Here is an 18,472-nt window from a genome sequence, read left to right on the forward strand (position 1 = left end):
AGTTGATCTTCGTGACCGTTCCTTAGCCGTGTGCGGTGCCCCCCTCCACCATATTCCACCTCGGTCATATTGTTGTAGTGCTTAGGCGAAGCCCTGCGTCGGTAGAACATCATCATCGTCACCACGCCGTTGTGCTGATGGAACTCATCCCCGAAGCTTTGCTGGATCGGAGCCCGGGGAGCGTCATCGAGCTGTACGTGTGCTAAGAACTCGGAGGTGCCGGAGTAACGGTGCTTGGATCGGTCGGATCGGGAAGACGTACGACTACTTCCTCTACGTTGTGTCAACGCTTCCGTTGCGATCTACAAGGGTACGTAGATCATACTCTCCCCTCTCGTTGCTATGCATCACCATGATCTTGCGTGTGCGTAGGAATTTTTTTGAAATTACTGCGTTCCCCAACATTAATTTCTTCACTAATTAGGCATCGTAATTGACAACCGATGCTATTTTCAGTACTTCAATCACTAACTACTTTGGTCCCAGATATTTTTGCAACTGTGACAGAGGGAGTACAAGGAAGTGGCCCTTTTTTAGTGGATTACTCCTCCCAGACCTAACTAGCTCATGAGCAACCATGTTTGACTACCTGTTACAATGTTCAATAAGTACCTTTCCGAAATTTGAAAGTAGACTTCGACATTCATTAAGTATTGGTGCTGCAATCATTGAGTAACCCTCGTTCAAATTCAACGCCTCTACCACGGTTACATTATCAGTTTGGACAATTACGTTGGCACACCCAAGGCTCTGAATGAGCATTAGACCTTGACGCAACACTTCTGATTCGGCCGAGACCACATCGGCTACGTGCTCCAGGCAAGGAGTGTGGGGGCGGCTCCGGGTTAAACAAGAAGAGGGATGATTCTCACTTCTCATTGGGGGTGAAAAATCCAGGTTAAACAAGAAGAGGGATGATTCTCACTTCTCATTGGGGGTGAAAAATGAAATGGTCGCACGCACGCCGGCGACGAGGGGCGAGCCGTTTGATCGAGAAACTAGCACGGTCGGTCTCAGCACAGGATTCAGGAATCCAGCCCTGTTACTAGGAAGACAGCACATATCCGATCAGCTTTTCAACTTCCTCTGTTTGAGCCTCCATCTGTTCTTCTTGTCCACGCTCTCATCCAAAAAGGTTTACAGTTTGCACATCAAACACACACAAACTATTCAATGATTGCAGCACCAATACTTAATGAAACGCAAACCAACACATGTGCACAGGTCCAAGCAAGCAACCACGGCAACAGCTAATGCAGACAGAAACACAGAGGCTACTGGCAGCAGTTAAGTAAGATGCAAGTAGCACCACAAATCTCTTTATGACTTCTTACATCGACAAGATTTGGGGGAAAAAAAGCAAGTTACAGCACCTACAAGATGCACTAGGGGATGGATGGATGGTAAACAACTCCACCACTCCTCTACGGTCCGGAGGGTGGTTCCAGGGAGCAAAGTACACATTGCATACAAGAGCAAAGGCCTAACAGGGTAGTTTCACCTTACATCCTCTACTGCTGCTGTGAAGGGCGGTAGCCGAACCCGGCGGCATAGCTCAGGTAGCCTCCAGACGAAGCGGCAGGCTGGGGCTGCTGCTGCCCCACCGAGCCTCCGCCGTAGGGCGCGTAGCCGGCTGCCGCCGTGGACGGCTGGGCGCCGGGGCCGCCGTACACGACCTTATACTGGGGTATGTTGTTGTACGACGCGGCGGCGGCTGCTGCGGCTGCTGATCCTGGGTTGTACTGGTATGGCTTTGGGGCGGCGGCCCTGTACTGCTCGCCACCGCCGCCGTAGGCGGCATAGGTGGCCGCGTCATACGCTGCGGCAGGAGGCGGCGCGTAGTGGTACCGGTCGGCGGCTACCCCGTACCTGTCGGGGTAGGCGGCCACCGGCGGAGGGGCGCGCTGCTGCCATGTGCCGACTGGAGCTGCGGGCCTGCGGGGAGCTACTGCACCAGTGGGCCTCCGAGGAGCTGAAGTGCCACTGCCAGAGACCCGCTGCTTCTTCGCGTAGTTGCGATTAGCAGAACCTGATGGCCTTTTCGCGCCCTTTGGTTTCAGCTCGTTGATGCGTTTCTGGAGAGGTCCAAGTGGACACTCCTTCTGGAGCTTGTACTCCTCGATGCACTTGATTATGGCCCTCAATGCAACTAGCTCGCGGTTCTTCAAGTCATCCTGCACATGTGTTTTTTTTTTACCAAATCACAACACAATTAGCTCAAAATTCTCAATATAAATGGAAACTGGATAAAATGACAGGAAAACTAAACATGGAACTATTTAAGCACAGAAATCAACAGAAAATATCCACCATGTACATTAACTACTCTGGATTCTGAAACAAGGGAATGACACGAGGCAGTTGGGTGCTACAACCTAATAATCCAGTGTTGTATCATTCACAGACAGCAGCACCATTTAGCAGATTATAAAGTAATTTCCCACTTGCCTCGGCGAAAGTTTTTTGGGGGCTAAATACAACAGCAGATTTCTCAATTATGACTTCTCAATTTAAATGTGACTTAGATTACTGATAACTCATGCATACCAAATACATCCTGATACATCAACATGAACAATCCTTATAGCAAGAAAATAAAGAAGAGTATTTTAACAGTGAATTCCCAAAGCAAGAAGTGTGGAGTTGATAAATCCTGCGCTACTAATAACTAACATGTGTTGGAAAATCATCAACGTGTCAAAAAGTAAGTAGAAAGAACAGACCACTGAAGGAGTTGCACCAGCATCCCCCTTATTGTTAAGTGAGCCTTTTATCTCATCTACATATGCCTTCAAGAGAGGAGCAGGAGGAAAAGCCTCTGACAGCCCAAAGGCTTGTATGAATTGAACTGCATCAATTTGCCTGTGTTTCTTAATCAACTCCTCAATAACACCTGCAGAACAAATGATCAGCACTAGGACCATAGAATACCGCATTTATACATAACGTCTATGGTATTCACATAGTAGTAAGCTATTTATTCCATAGATGGTTGTGGGGCCTAGCAGTAAATCATGACCGGCACCAGCCTGGTAAATTAAGGGATGATAATGCCTTGCGGCATTCTGAGTGGATACCAACCTGGTATTCTCTCAGTCAAACCAAGAGAGCGACATAGCTCAGCAGTCTGCCTGCGACGAGAAATGGCAACTACAATCTTGTATAGTTCATCTTCGTCAAGCACCAAATCAACATTAAAAGTTGTAAGAAGCTGCAGGAATGCATGTGCTTCCAATGAGTAGCCATCAGAAGCATCAAGGTCAACCTCAGCTATCTTACTCTTCCACTCTTTGGCAATTGCCTTGGCTTGCTCCATAATTTCAGAGCTCCAAGGGTGTTTGCCACCTGGCTCCTTCATTCCTAGTGAATGTGCTAGAGCCTCCATCAAAACAATACAGCTTCTGCGCTGCCCCTGAGCGGAGTAATTTTTATCCCCAGGCAGTTGGTCTGGGAAAAAACCCTCCAAGGAATCAAGTACGAAGCGCGCAGGGTCAGTTGCACATTTTAGTGCAACACAAAGTTCATCACGAAAGCCAGCAAGTTTTTTTGAATTTTCTGAAATATATTTCAGAAGGCCTTTAGCGTCCATCTGCTCACAGAGTTCCTTCAGTGCAGGGCGCGGCTTAACCTCAACTGGTGAAGGTTCAGATGGCTTGCCCGACCCTTTAGCAGAGTTATGCTCGTCTGAAGGGAGCGATGTATTGGTGTCGTCGGTTGGGGTTTTTACCTTTTTGTCTTTGCTTCCATTGGCATCAAGTATCTCAGAAAGCTCGACATTATATTTTTTGCGCACCTCTGCTAGGGTAGAGACGGCAGCATCCTTCAGCTCCTGAAGTTTGTTCACAGAAGCACGCTCTTTTGCAGAAAGATCAGCTTCTTTCTCAGCAATCAGCCTACGACCTCCGGCTTTCTGTTCTTCTAATGCCTTCTGCTTGTCTTCCAGTTCATCGCACTTGCTTCTGTATGACTTCTCAAGGTTCAGGAAATGTACTTTGATATCTTCCCACTGAATGCCACTTTGCAATTGTAGGGATGCTTCTGTGTGGGACTTCAGCTTGCCAAATACTTCAGTAAGTTGTTCTAGCAACGCCACCGTTGTTGACTCCGAACCGCCAGAGATGTGAGAAGCAGCTTCAGTCGCCATTTGCAACCAAAACAATGACAAACTGTGGAGATACAGTATTAGATCCCAACATCTAAAACGAGCAGTATTATAAGTGGTAACTTATGACAAATGTATTAATCATGCATTAGCAATATGGAGACAAGTGCAAAATAGAAACCACGGACAGATAAAGAAGTCAGTAATACACACAACCTAGTGCGGTCAAGAGGGTACAAAAAAGGGGAAAAGTTCAGAACAACTAGGCACCAAAAGAAAGACCATGTTTGGCTTATCTGAGATGTACTCCAACTAGGAAACCCATTGGAAAGAACATGTGGGATAACGTAAGCGATGGACTAATGAGAAGTCGAGCAGTGCTCGGATGGCTAGCACTATCCTTGTCATGCTCGACAACCCTCGCTCGAGGCACGGCCTCCGCAGGCGCTTTCCACTACTTGTTGATAAAAGAAAGTGTCCATGGGTCAAATTTCATTTAAAGTGATGGACCAAAGATAATCAGAGCAAACGAATGTGGCAAACCCCATCCCCATGATTCACCCCGACATGCTCACACTCTTGAAGAAATTCTGATTTTGCCAGTGTAGGAAAGAACACCTGCAATGAACAACCCACCCCCACCCCCCAACCCCCTACCCCGGCCTAACCAACAAGAACAAATCCCATTGAATTCTAGGCTCCCTGCTACGCACAACTCCGGAACTTCCCAATAAATCCCAACAAGAACATACCCCGTTGAATTCAAACAAGATCGTTGACCCTATTCAGACCTCGACCTATTCGCAAATTCGGATTGGCTACTTATCCTCAGGGGCGGATCTAGATGATGTGCGACGAGAAATTCTGAAGGTCTCCTCCCAAACGGGAGGGATTTAACCAAGGTAATCGCCGGATGGAAACGACCTGGCTCATACCTCAAGCAAAGGAGACCGACGGCCCAAGATCGGGGGGGAGGGGCGCGGCGGAGACGGCAGGGGCGGGACGTCCCGGCGGGGAAGAACGGGGGACGGCGACGCTGGCGAGAGGCCGGGGGCGGGGGCGCCTGGAGTACGGCGCGGCGGCGGCGGCGGAACGGCGATGGCGGTGGCGACGACGGACGAGGCGGAGATTTAGGGTTAGCGAGCCTGCGGTCGAGAAGGTAGCCTGTGCGACGTGGGGATTACTGCGCCAGCGACTTATGGGCCGTTCGATGGGAGAAGGATGGGCCAGATCCGGCGCCAGGCGGTGCTGCTGGCACTTTTGCGGAAGGCCCCCTGCCGCTTTTGGGTACTGGTCCTCGTATTTTGCAGGATAGAGCGAAAGGGGGCAAATATTTACTCTTTTTTTAGACAAACTCGCAAAACTTTATTAATCTCTACTTTTAATGTAGCAGTTGATAGTCTCGCTTCTAGTTTTTTTTTTCGTCCCACCTCCCGTGGATTTTTTGGTACCTCCTCCCATCTTCGCTGGTTTTTTGTAGATTTTTTTTCGTCCCTTCCCCCCACTTCATCGGTTTATTTTCGCGTCACCCTCTCACACAACGAAAGAAATCTGAACAGATCAGAACTTTTCATACTGGCGCAAGTTATTTAGTAATGTAGAATCAATCACGAACAATCTCTAAAGATCTCTACTCTTAATGGAGTAGTTGGTAGTCTCGTTTCCAGGGTTTTTTTCGTCCTACCTCCCATGGTTTTTCTGTACCTCCTCCCACCTTTGTTGGTTTTTTCGTAGATTTTTTCGTCCCCTCCCCGCACTTCATCAGTTTATTTTCGCGTCATCCTCTCACACAATGAAAGAAATCTGAACAGATCAGAACTTTTCATACTGGCGCAAGTTATTTAATAATGTAGAATCAATCACGAACAATCTCTAAAGATCAAATCTAAATTAATTAACCTTACCTTAAATCACTCAATCACATTAATTAGAAAACAAATATTTGATTTTCAGAAAAAATCGCTCAATCACATTAATCTTACCTTAACTCACGGATAGTAATCAATCTCCAAGCAAAGGAAACAATACATCGATGGAGTAGTAAATAAACTCCCTTTCTTATGACATGTATATGATCTTCCCTTCCCTCTCCGTTGTCGAGCGTTCTTGATTCTCGAGGCCGGTGCTTGGGCTGCGTCACTGGATCGCGACGGTGCCGGAGGACGAGGACGGTGAGGCCGGGTGCCACGGCACCGTGTTGGCCGCGGCCGGTGAAGGGGGCGAAGAAGGGTGGCTTCCCTGGCCCTGGGAGTTGGTGCGGTGGAAGCGGCACTTGAAGGACCCTGTGTGGGTGGCCGGCACGCAGACGCACCTGGAAGCGGGCCCGTGGCCCGCGCCGTAACGGCGCCGACGCCGACCCGGGCCACCTCCTCCGCGTATTCTTGGAGCTGTGACTGGCCGATTTACATGAAATTAATTCCCTCGGTTGTGGTGGCAAATATATACACATAATCCATATTGTTATGCACTAGCGTATGTGTGTGTGTGTGTGTGAAATAGATGGATTATGGTCCCGTACCCAATAAGATGGATATGTGTGTGTGTTAGAGAGAGAGAGAGGGAGAGGGGGGAGAGAGTGAGGAAGAGGAAGGGAGAGAGTGTGTGTGTGAGGATTTGATGGTAAAAAAGGTCGCCAGTGTCACTTGATATGTATGAGAATATTAATATTGAACTCTTAAAATTAATGTCATCCTGTTGCAACGCACGAGCGTTCTTCTAGTCTGTCTTAATGTTTACAGATACGAGGAGAAGATCTTCAGATTGGCCTAAACGCACATGGCCCCCTAACGAAAGACCATGTTTTATGAGATTGTGAGCCTCCCATTTGAGGTTCTAAATTCATGTCTAATTCAGCTCATGGCAAAGGTGGGCAACAGTCCGGCCAGGCACGACACACGGAGGCCTGTTTATAAGCAGGCCGTGCCGTGTGGGCACACGGGTCTCGCCTCCGGGTACATGCACTGCAAATTAACTAAACAGGAAGACTACATCTCACTTAGGCTGGTCATAGTGGGGAGTAACTTATACTAGTGTCATGCATATGACACTAGCCTAAATTACTACTTTCATAGTGCAAAATAACATAGTAGTAGTTGAAGGAAATATGCCCTAGAGGCAATAATAAAGTTATTATTTATTTCCTTATATCATGATAAATGTTTATTATTCATGCTAGAATTGTATTAATCGGAAACATAATACATGTGTGAATACATAGACAAACAGTATGTCACTAATATGCCTCTACTTGACTAGCTCGTTGAATCAAAGATGGTTAAGTTTCCTAGCCATAGACATATGAGTTGTCATTTGATTAATGGGGTCACATCATTAGAGAATGATGTGATTGACTTGACCCATTCCGTTAGCATAGCACTTGATCGTTTAGTTTGTTGCTATTGCTTTCTTCATGACTTATACATGTTCCTATGACTATGAGATTATGCAACTCCCGTTTACCAGAGGAACACTTTGTGTGCTACCAAACATCACAACGTAACTGGGTGATTATAAAGGTGCTCTACAGGTGTCTTCGAAGGTACTTGTTGGGTTGGCGTATTTCGAGATTAGAATTTGTCACTCCGATTGTCGGAGAGGTATCTCTGGGCCCACTCGGTAATGCACATCACTATAAGCCTTGCAAGCATTGCAACTAATGAGTTAGTTGTGGGATGATGTTTTACGGAACGAGTAAAGAGACTTGCCGGTAATGAGATTGAACTAGGTATTGAAATACCGACGATCGAATCTCGGGCAAGTAACATACCGATGACAAAGGGAACAACGTATGTTGTTATGCGGTTTGACCGATAAAGATTTTCGTAGAATATGTAGGAGCCAATATGAGCATCCAGGTTCCGCTATTGGTTATTGACCAGAGACGTGTCTCGGTCATGTCTACATAGTTCTCGAACCCGTAGGGTCCGCACGCTTAAAGTTCGATGACGGTTATATTATGAGTTTATGTGTTTTGATGTACCGAAGGACTTTAGAGTCCCGGATGAGATCGGGGACATGACGAGGAGTCTTGAAATGGTTGAGACATAAAGATTGATATATTGGACGACTATATTCGGACATTGGAAAGGTTCCGAGTGATTCGGGTATTTTTGGGAGTACCGGGGAGTTACGGGAATTCGTATTGGGCCTTAATAGGCCATACGGGAAAGGAGAGAAATGCCTCAAAGGGTGGCCGCACCCCTCCCCATGGGCTGGTCCGAATTGGACTAGGGAGGGGGGGGGGCGCCCCCTTCCTTCCTTCTCCTTTTCCCTTCCCTTTCCTTCCCTCCTACTCCTACTACTTGGAAGGGCTCCTAGTTCTACTAGGAAAGGGGGAATCCTACTCCCGGTGGGAGTAGGACTCCCCTAGGGCGCGCCATAGAGAGGGCCGACCCTCCCCCTCCTCCACTCCTTTATATACGGGGGCAGGGGCACCCCAAAGACACAACAATTGTTCATTGATCTCTTAGCCGTGTGCGGTTCCCCCCTCCACCATAATCCTCGATAATATTGTAGCGGTGCTTAGGCGAAGCCCTGTGACGGTAGAACATCAAGATCGTCACCACGCCGTCGTGTTGACGGAACTCTTCTCCGACATTCTGCTGGATCGGAAACCGGGGATCGTCATCGAGCTGAACGTGTGCTAGAACTCGGAGGTGCCGTAGTTTCGGTGCTTGATCGGTCGGGCCGTGAAGACGTACGACTACATCAACCGCGTTATTATAACGCTTCTGCTTTCGGTCTACGAGGGTACGTGGACAACACTCCCCTCTCGTTGCTATGCATCACCATGATCTTGCGTGTGCGTAGAATTTTTTTGAAATTTCCTGCGTTCCCCAACAGTAGTATCATAGATTGCTTCATTTATTAGCTCATAGACTCATTTCGTCTCGGGAAACGCTATGTTACAGTAACATATTATGTTACCACAAACACTTCTTTCCTCATTAAATACTTGCCACATAAGCAAAATTGTCTTGGGATGTGTTAAGTTACTATCTAAGTTACCCCACTATGGCTAGCCTTATAGCGAGTATTGCATATGTCTCCCACCTGAGGGACCACCCCCCACCCCCCCCCCTCCCGGCGACCCATTTTTCGTGCTTTTATTCGTTCACTCGAATTCAATTAAGACCCTACGTGAACATGGTATAAACATTCTTTGTGTGCATGTTGAACATTTTTTCAAATACATGATTTTTATCAAACATATATTTTGACATCAACTTTTTTTCATATACACCAAGAACATTGTTATATACATATTTATTGTTTTTCACATACAAGATTAATATTTTTGAAACCTTATTTTTTTATGTCTACCTTTTTCCATACACATTGTAATGCATTTTTTGTATACATCGGGAATATTTTTATGTGCATGTTCAACATTTTCAAAATACATGATTAACATTTATTAAACCATATATATGTTTGATGTCTAGTTTTTTCCATATACATATTTTTTTGCATACATTAGGAATATTTTTTATATTCATGTTAATATTTTTCATATACATGATTAACATTTTTTTTCATATACATGTTTTGATGTCTACTTATTGTCATACACATTAGAAACATTTTTATACATGTTTTATATTTTTCTAATGAGCGATTAACATTTTTAAAATTAGTAAGTAAAGTGACTTCATAATAGTTATTTTAGAAATATTCCAAAATATAAGGAAAAGTAAAAAAGTAAATCAAAAAAATGAAAGAAAACATGGGAAAAGGGGAATGAAAAAAAGAGCGTGGAAGGCTTGTGGTTTGCGCTGGGCCGTCCCATTCTGGCGCCTGTTGAGGCGAGACGTGCTACTATCTCGCGTTAGGCGAGACATAGTCGCACCATTAACTAGACGGGTCGAGCAGGGCATGTGTGGCCTTTATGGAACATGACCCGCGAGCCTTTCTGGCCAAATTATTTTGGAAAATAAAGAAAAATACATAAAAATCTAAAAAAGTATAGTTTGCTACTAATCGGTTGTGTCGTGCTTGCCACAAGTGCCTCGCGTAAGCGGACGAGCATGACACACAATGTGTCGCGGCCTAGGCATGGCCCTTTTAGTCCTATGTTGGGCCGAGCCTTTTACGTGTCGTGCGCGCGTGCTACCAGGCCAGCCTATGTTATTCGGCTTGGATGGCCACCTTTGGGTTCATAGTGTGGTTGTCTGGAAGTTGCATCACAAATGGTTGGGTGTTTTTTGCGTAAAACATCATGATTTCTCTCACTGCATATTACTAAGAAAGGAGCTACAAGCTTACAACATAATAGAAAAGAAAGAAAAAGAAAAGAAAAGAAAAAAGTATAACAAAGAATTGATGTAGTGGAACGCGGAATTTCTAAAGATTACAATTTTTCTTCCTTTTTGCGCAGAGCTTGATTTCTTCTTGAACTTTCTTCTACAATTGTATAACCTCAGTTGAATACCTCTAAGAATTAAATCATTCCTTATCAACCACATAGCCCAAGCAATGAGAATGAAGATCTTCGGTGAAAGGAATTGCCATCATCCCCTTGAAATGCTTGACAATTTTTTAAATACTTCCATGAGGTGGATCCCAATGTGGGAAAATATAAGTCCAACGGTGGTTGGCAAATGGGCAGTCAACAAAGAGTTGTCTCTAGTTTTCAAAGTGTACATTCCATGCATGCCACAGGTGTAATCAAGAATGATTAATATTTTTCCTTTGCAACAATGCTCTAGTATTTAATCTATTATTTGCCAATAAGTAGAAGAAAACTTTGTGTTTCATATGGAAAAACCTTTTCTAAACCCATTCAGTTGCTTGGATGTGATTACAAGAACCAATTTGAGCCTTATATAATTTGGCAACATTGGAAGTGCATGGGCACCTAGGTAACTCCAAATATCTTTGCTGTCGGGATGAACAACCTGGTCTCTTCAAACTTGTAGTTGCATAAATGGAGCATACACCTCCTCACACAAGGGAAGATGAAACAACCTGCTAGGTGAATAGCTGACCCTATATCCCTAACATAGCAATTCTAGTTGATGTCAAATGAAAACATGTGAGACCAAGAGTTTACCAAAGAAACATCTCGCAAGGATCAGACCAAAACAAAGCGGAGGTACCTGAATTGTTATTAACTTCGCATGTTGTTTATAAACTGGAATAAGTTTTGTGCAGACTCTTCACCAAATTAATTGGTATCAAATAAAGTTGATGCAAAAATTTAGTTTACTATTTACCTATACATATATACTTCAATTGCGTACTTTACAACAAATATTAAGTGTAGAAAATGTACTTTTGACAAGTGGTACTTCACTTTATCCAACTGGATTAAGCCCTTTTCCATTGGGCACAACTCAAAAGACATGTTTGTTACAAATAGTGAGAGAGAAAGAGAATGAATAGTGAGCTGGTGCACTAATAGAAACTTGTCGTGAATGTCCACACTACCATATTGATTCGTTGAGAAAAATGTACTAAGTCTCATACGCCATTAGAGCTCATAGTCTTCATCCATTACGGGCGATAAAACACTGATAGCACCAAAGCATAGTTTCACACCCAACTCATTACATATCAAGAAGAAAATTATCACAGTATTCAAAAGAAGCCTCCACAACATAGGCACAAGGCATGCAACATTGATCATCAACGAGTCATTCGCTCTACGGTTCAGGTGCTCACTCCCAACGCTTATACCGGTTTCGCCATGCCTCAACGTCATCGCCTTATGCATAAACTTGGCCTTCCCACCCTTCAGGCTAGATCTGTCCTATTTCTTCCGCAACATGTCCATGAAAGAAGAAGAAGAAACAAACACCTAGAATAAACGCCCTCCAATGTCGATCCGTCACAAATTTATCAAAGATAACTTTGTTCCTAGTAGTCCAAATCCCTTGTGTAGGGGAACCAATCCAATCGCATATAATTTTTTCTAATTAAGATGGAACTAACGAGAACTCTTATTTGGAGAGTGTATGAAAAGCACACACTAATGCTATATCTTTGATTAAGATGCAACAAATTTTACTTATAGAAGAATGAATGAAATCACACTAATGTTCTAACTCCTTTTATCATGGTTTATTTATGTGTACTTACCTCATGAATAATATGAAGCACACATTGATGCTAAACTGGAAAGTTTGCCAGTCTAATGTCGATTATGATATTAATGTAACATGTGGTGTATGATTATATTTCTGACCAAACATTGTTTGTAATAATGTGTCACACTACATTAAGTTCTTCTCCACCATCCGCCCTATACCGATGCAAATCTATATAATTTATAGACAATCCCCACTAGGGAAAATCTAGACAATCCCCACTTACATTCTACGTTGAGGGAAAACTCGAAAGGTTAAAGCATTGTAGCCAAAATGCTCATAGTAAAGAGAGAGGAAATTTATTGTGATGACATATTTTATCTAGTCTAGATTGTGGAATTGTCATGATGCTCATGTCATGTTTTTATGTCGGCTTAAAGAATGTTTTACTGGCTCAACTAGAAGGTTTTGTCATGAAAGAAAGGTAACATAAGGCATGTTGTCTAAATAATTCATTTTATGAACTAAGTCAAACATTTATACAATGGTACCTTAAGTCTGGGGGAGAAAGTTCACTACATTATGTAGATGAAAACTCATTGGCTAAACCAAGAATTTTCCGTCTCCCAATAGTGACATATAGCATCTTGGTGTTTTTGCATGCATTAAATGTATGGAGAATCACCGGGACATAAGTCCAAGAGGATTACAAGTCCTATTATGGTGGAATACATCGATGGAGCCCAAAAGGAACACATTGTGCATTAGTGCTCTATCTCAATTGCTCCTAATGTCGAGGGCAATAAAGTTGGACATTTAAGTGTTTGAGGAACCATTTAAACTGATCAGATAATGTCAGTTCCTTATGCTTCAGCTATCAGAAACGTCATGTATTAAAGTATCACCGCACCCTCTTATTTATGATCAGGATACTTGGTAAAAAATGTGTTTAACCTAGAACTAGACCACTGGAAAGCTGATATCAAGTTTTCGCAGTATATGCAAGGCAATAAAGATAACATGCTCAGTCATAACGAGTTTGATAACCTCAAATTTGTGGGTTAATCAGACATTGTTTTGGCCAGATGTGTAGATATTAGGACTTTCATGTAAAGTTACATGTACACCGTTGCATGAGGAGATTCGTCGAGGAGCTCATAAAGGAAAATCATGAAATAATCAATGATGCAAACGAATTCATGGCATGTTAAGAGGCTATCGGGAAAGTTGTATGTTAAAGGAATCTTATTCCCGAAATGGTAGTGGTACTGTGGTAGGCAACATACTTAAACAACTTATTTCGATCATGAACATGCAGTTCTCTATGTGAGTAACAACTAGTCAATTGGTATTGCCAGAACCACTGACATTATATCATTGTTGTGAAATATAGAGTTCATTATCAAACATACGATGTTTGATTTGTAAGTTTTTGAGGTTCCTCTAACTAAGGCTTAGCATTTACCCTTTTATGATAAGGTTGTCGGCATGGGTTAGGGAAGCTTTTAGATCCTGGAAATTTAGGACCATCAAATAAACCAACTCCCATAAAGTACTATGTATTCCATTTTGAGGTAGAATGATATACTATAAGTATTGAGGTTAAGTGGCACTTCATCTGTCATTGCAACACCTTACTTTGGTATATTATTTATATTGAGAGTGGCTTATGATGTTTGTTGACCTTACTATCAACGGAAGAATGTTGGAATTGATCTCATGTCGTTGTTAACCGAGAGAAAATATGGGAGACAAAGTCTCCTCCCCTAACGATTGTGCTCAGATCGGAGGCACCAATATCTTACTTTTGGTTTCCGTCTGTGGTCCACGTAGTGTCACATATAAAAGGAGGAGGTCGTTCCCATCTAGGATGACTTGCGTACGTACGGGCCCCCGACCTCCTAACAATCGATCCTAAAAGTGCATTAACGGGGACTCACAAGACCGTCTCCACCGCGAGCCACCACTAGGCTATTCCAGCGGCTTCCTGCTGCCATCTACCCCGAGGCCCCAAGGTGCAGACATCATGGGGAATCCTCTATTAGTCCATGCCAATCACAGCTTGTCACTAATATTCCGCTTCAAAGGTTTTCTAGTTAAGAAATCAAGATCATGTTATTTCAACCTTATAGGGTTATGTCTAACAACACTTTCTCATGTTAAACATAGTTAGAATTAAATCTTGAAAGAGCTGCCACATAAAGCTTCAGCTAAAAGGAAGTCCATTTTCAACATATCTCTGTATATTATATACACGAATATATGATCCGCTATAACCGTTTGTGAATAAATATTAAATCCTCTCTCCTCACCCCATATCCAAATAAAAGAAAGCGGTAAGTAATAAATTTTAATCGGAGAGAAGAATCAATGGATCCGCGACTAAATTCCTTTTACTTCTTGTATTTTTTACAATTTTTGTTAACCGAGGGATCAAAATTCCAAATCCACTCATGATGTACCCTAGAAATATCTTTTCTAATATTGGAATAGAAAGATATAGTAGAGAACAACTTGTTAGTAGTTAAGGACCAAGACACCACGTCAAGATTAGTACCTAGATTTAGGTTAAGAGATTCTGGGTAATCTCAGGCCACTGACCAGTCCACTAAGAATACAGACGATGCCAAAGGGAATATGAAATTGAAGTTGAAAAACATTAGGACCATTACATTCCTGAATATGCCAAACACCATAAGGCGCATGATATTTCTCAACCAAAGGCACGCTGTCCTCCTATGGGTCCTTCCAAAATCTCATCACTCCCCCTTTACGCGAAATACCTCATTCACTTTCAAATGATTTTTCTGAGCAGGAGAATCTTCAAACCAGGGTTTAACTCTAGCTAGGCACAATGTGCTTTCTGAAGTACATAGATTTAACAACATCTTGCCAAAGGTCATCATGATCATCTAATTTTCACCACCACTTACAGAGGAGCCTGATGTTTAGTTTCCCCGGATCTTTAACTCCCAAACCACCCTTAGCTTTAGATCTGCAAACTCCACCCCATTTAACAAAATGAATATCTTTTCCAAAATTCTCAATCACAATATTATTATTCATAAGAAACATGGACATATGATGCAAGGGCATATTGGATAAAACTAGCATTACTCAAGATAAGCGTACCTCCCATAGAAAGATTGTTCCCTTTCCAGGCTTCCAATTGCCAAAGCATCTTTTGTTCAAGGAACTCCTAATCAATGGATTTCAACAAAGAAAAACTTAGAGGGACCTAAAGATATTTCACCGGCGCGCGGGCATAATAGGCTGTGATCTCATTGTGAGCCCCAACAGTAAATATCTCACTTTTCAAGAAGTCTATCTTCTTCATATATAGACAGGGACCTCCGAGATGATGTATCACCAGATCGTACAAAGTCATTTCACACTTATGTAACACAAGATTTTGGAATCATGGATTACAAACCTCCCGATGGAAAGCAACTCGTCAGATCTGTGCTCCAGCATTAAGCTAGGAGAATAAACTAGAATGTTGTACAAACCTTAGATTTTTTGCAGAGATGCATGGAAATTAGTTACAGATGGGCTCAGAATAGGGAGCACATCCTTATCAAACATAGCAAGCACAATTTCCATTTAAGATATACAGTTCAAAGTGGATCAGAAGAACATATATCAGATATGATGTACCCCTGACCTTGGACAAAACTCCTGAATACCACTTCTTTCTATACTTCCAAGCTTAAGTGCCAAAAAAATTCATATTCAAGTTCTATGCATCATGTACAAACCTTATTTTAGGGGCTGAAGAGGTGCATGGAAATCACCTACTAGAGGCTCAGAACACGCAGCCCCTTCTCTATACATTTATCTGTTGTGACTGGTTAACTGCTGTAACTGATGGCCATGGTTTATAGTCCCAACACTTGTGCTTGTTACAGAAGGATGGCAATGGCAGGTGCCTGAAGAAATGCCAACTCTTCACTTCCCTAAAAAAAAGAAAGAGTGTACGAGTAGACAGAGCAGCTCAATATCTAGGCAAGCTTGCAAAAAATGTCAAGTTGCAGTTAACCAGCTTGGGATAAGAACAACCGTCACTGTGAAAACTACATCTGCCATCCCTTTCACGACACCTACGTTTTCCACAGCTTCTCACATCTGCCATCCCACGTGAACGAGCGCTACGTTTACGTCCGTCCCCAGTGGAATTATCAGCGACGAGCTGAGTGCCAAGTGGAGTGAGTAGCTGGACACGCCCGTGATCTGAAGAAATCCGACGAAAAACCCACGGCCACGAGAAAATCCACAGCACCCAATCGCCCAACCGCCACGGCGATCATGAGCCGCAGCCACAACTGAACTGTTCCTCCACCCTGAGGCCCCCGTTGCGCCACCTCGCCCGCGATATCCACCCCGCCAATGGCGTCCGAGCATCAGATTTTTCTGGCCCCCGCCGTCTCATCCCCTTCCCCTTCCTCCCGCCGGGTTAAATAGCCGCCTCCGCCGCTCCTCTCAAACCATCCCGCCATACACCACCACAGCCCCACTCGTAGAGAGCACGCGCACCGGACACGCACGAAGTCTCCTCGACCAGCGAGCAATGGCGACCACCGCGATGGCGCTCTCCCCCTCGTCCTTCGCCGGGAAGGCGGTGAAGGACCTGCCGTCGTCGGCGCTCTTCGGGGAGGCGCGCGTCACCATGCGCAAGACCGCGGCCAAGGCCAAGCCGGTGTCGTCCGGCAGCCCGTGGTACGGCTCCGACCGCGTGCTCTACCTCGGCCCGCTCTCCGGCGACCCCCCGAGCTACCTCACCGGCGAGTTCCCCGGTGACTACGGCTGGGACACCGCGGGGCTGTCGGCCGACCCCGAGACCTTCGCCAAGAACCGGGAGCTGGAGGTGATCCACTGCCGGTGGGCCATGCTGGGCGCTCTCGGCTGCGTCTTTCCCGAGCTGCTCGCCCGCAACGGCGTCAAGTTCGGCGAGGCCGTGTGGTTCAAGGCCGGCTCCCAGATCTTCAGCGAGGGCGGCCTCGACTACCTCGGCAACCCCAGCCTCGTCCACGCGCAGAGCATCCTTGCCATCTGGGCCTGCCAGGTCGTGCTCATGGGCGCCGTCGAGGGCTACCGCGTCGCCGGCGGCCCGCTCGGCGAGATCGTCGACCCGCTCTACCCCGGCGGCAGCTTCGACCCCCTGGGCCTCGCCGACGACCCCGAGGCGTTCGCGGAGCTCAAGGTGAAGGAGATCAAGAACGGCCGCCTCGCCATGTTCTCCATGTTCGGCTTCTTCGTGCAGGCCATCGTCACCGGCAAGGGCCCCCTCGAGAACCTCGCCGACCACCTCGCCGACCCCGTCAACAACAACGCCTGGGCCTTCGCCACCAACTTTGTGCCCGGCAAGTAAGCTGCTAGGTCTTGTAGCCACGATCGAGTGTCTAGAAACTGATCGACCGTGCACGTACGTACGTACGCGATGAAGCGTGCGCATGCATGCATGCACCTGGTTTCGTTTGTACAACCATGATGTAAAGTACGAAGGTTGAATGCAAAAGTCTGTTGCTAGAATTGGTGAGTGATGAGCAATCACCTGTGTTAATTGACCGGTAGCTGATCTTGCAATCGATCGGCTTTCAGTTTCTTAGATCAGTAATTGCTTATCATACAGCGGCTGCAGATCTTTACAGCAGTAAAAGTAGACGCGTTTGGCGAGAATTAAGTGAAACTTTTCGTCCAAGTGGAGAACAAAGTCTGTGAAAAGTAAAATGAGTGAACTCCTTTAACTTCAGTTTGGACAGACAAGAGGCGAAGATACGAACATTTACAGCACAAGTAAACGAAAAGCTATCCTGATCCTTGCGAGCACTGCCTGCAAGAACTGATCCACAACACAGATACACTTGTGTGAAAGCTGAAAATACTGTTAAGTAATCGACGGCAATCTGACGAACCTGTCCAGTAATGGCGAATCCATGGGCGAGAAGCTACATCGCAAGCTAAAGCAGGCAGCAGAACTCTCAGGAACGTTGCCCACCCTAACAAGCAGCAGGAATCCTGAAGGAAAAGAGGCCCTTTCAGAAATGACAGAGTAAGCAGAGGTATAGATTTTAAGGCTTCAAGCCACAGAACTGAAGAAACTAGAAATGCATGGCCTAGAGAGTCACTGGAAGAAAATTAAATTAGCATGACAAGATTTTATGGGCTGCAAAGGTGTGATGCCAAGTCAGACAACACATTCAGTGGAGGTGCGGCGTAACGCTAAATTAGCAGTAGAGCAAAACAAATCAAAATTTCGAACGGCGCCACAATCTTGCTCCAGGGAACAAAATTAACTTGGCAAACACATTCAGTGGAGATGCTTCTGTTATTTGAACACCCAATA

The 18,472-nt window shown here is 44.8% G+C and overlaps 2 protein-coding genes and 1 long non-coding RNA gene across 4 annotated transcripts; 1 reads left to right on the forward strand and 2 right to left on the reverse strand.

Moving 5' to 3' along the window:
- Positions 1-1,254: 1,254 nt before the first annotated feature.
- LOC125526607 (FRIGIDA-like protein 3) lies at positions 1,255-5,280 on the reverse strand. Its single transcript, XM_048691252.1, has 4 exons — positions 5,038-5,280; positions 3,082-4,166; positions 2,724-2,893; positions 1,255-2,174 (listed from the first exon to the last, which is right to left on the reverse strand). Exons 2-4 carry the CDS (start codon positions 4,142-4,144, stop codon positions 1,512-1,514), a joined length of 1,896 nt encoding a protein of 631 aa, XP_048547209.1. The 5' UTR covers positions 4,145-4,166; positions 5,038-5,280; the 3' UTR covers positions 1,255-1,511.
- A 9,494-nt stretch (positions 5,281-14,774) lies between these two features.
- LOC125526606 lies at positions 14,775-16,451 on the reverse strand. Of its 2 annotated transcripts, XR_007291798.1 has the most exons (3): positions 15,888-16,451; positions 15,262-15,328; positions 14,775-15,124 (listed from the first exon to the last, which is right to left on the reverse strand). It is a non-coding gene; the product is annotated as an uncharacterized LOC125526606 (long non-coding RNA). The 2 variants fall into 2 exon arrangements; XR_007291797.1 differs by lacking the exon at positions 15,888-16,451 and having other exon boundaries at positions 15,262-15,881.
- Positions 16,452-16,596: 145 nt separating this feature from the next.
- LOC125526605 (chlorophyll a-b binding protein of LHCII type 1) lies at positions 16,597-17,658 on the forward strand. The gene has a single exon (XM_048691250.1). It carries the CDS (start codon positions 16,697-16,699, stop codon positions 17,495-17,497), a length of 801 nt encoding a protein of 266 aa, XP_048547207.1. The 5' UTR covers positions 16,597-16,696; the 3' UTR covers positions 17,498-17,658.
- The last annotated feature ends 814 nt before the right edge of the window (positions 17,659-18,472 follow it).

Source organism: Triticum urartu, unplaced genomic scaffold (assembly GCF_003073215.2).
Source record: "Triticum urartu cultivar G1812 unplaced genomic scaffold, Tu2.1 TuUngrouped_contig_1073, whole genome shotgun sequence".
In the NCBI taxonomy this organism is placed as follows: domain Eukaryota; kingdom Viridiplantae; phylum Streptophyta; class Magnoliopsida; order Poales; family Poaceae; genus Triticum; species Triticum urartu.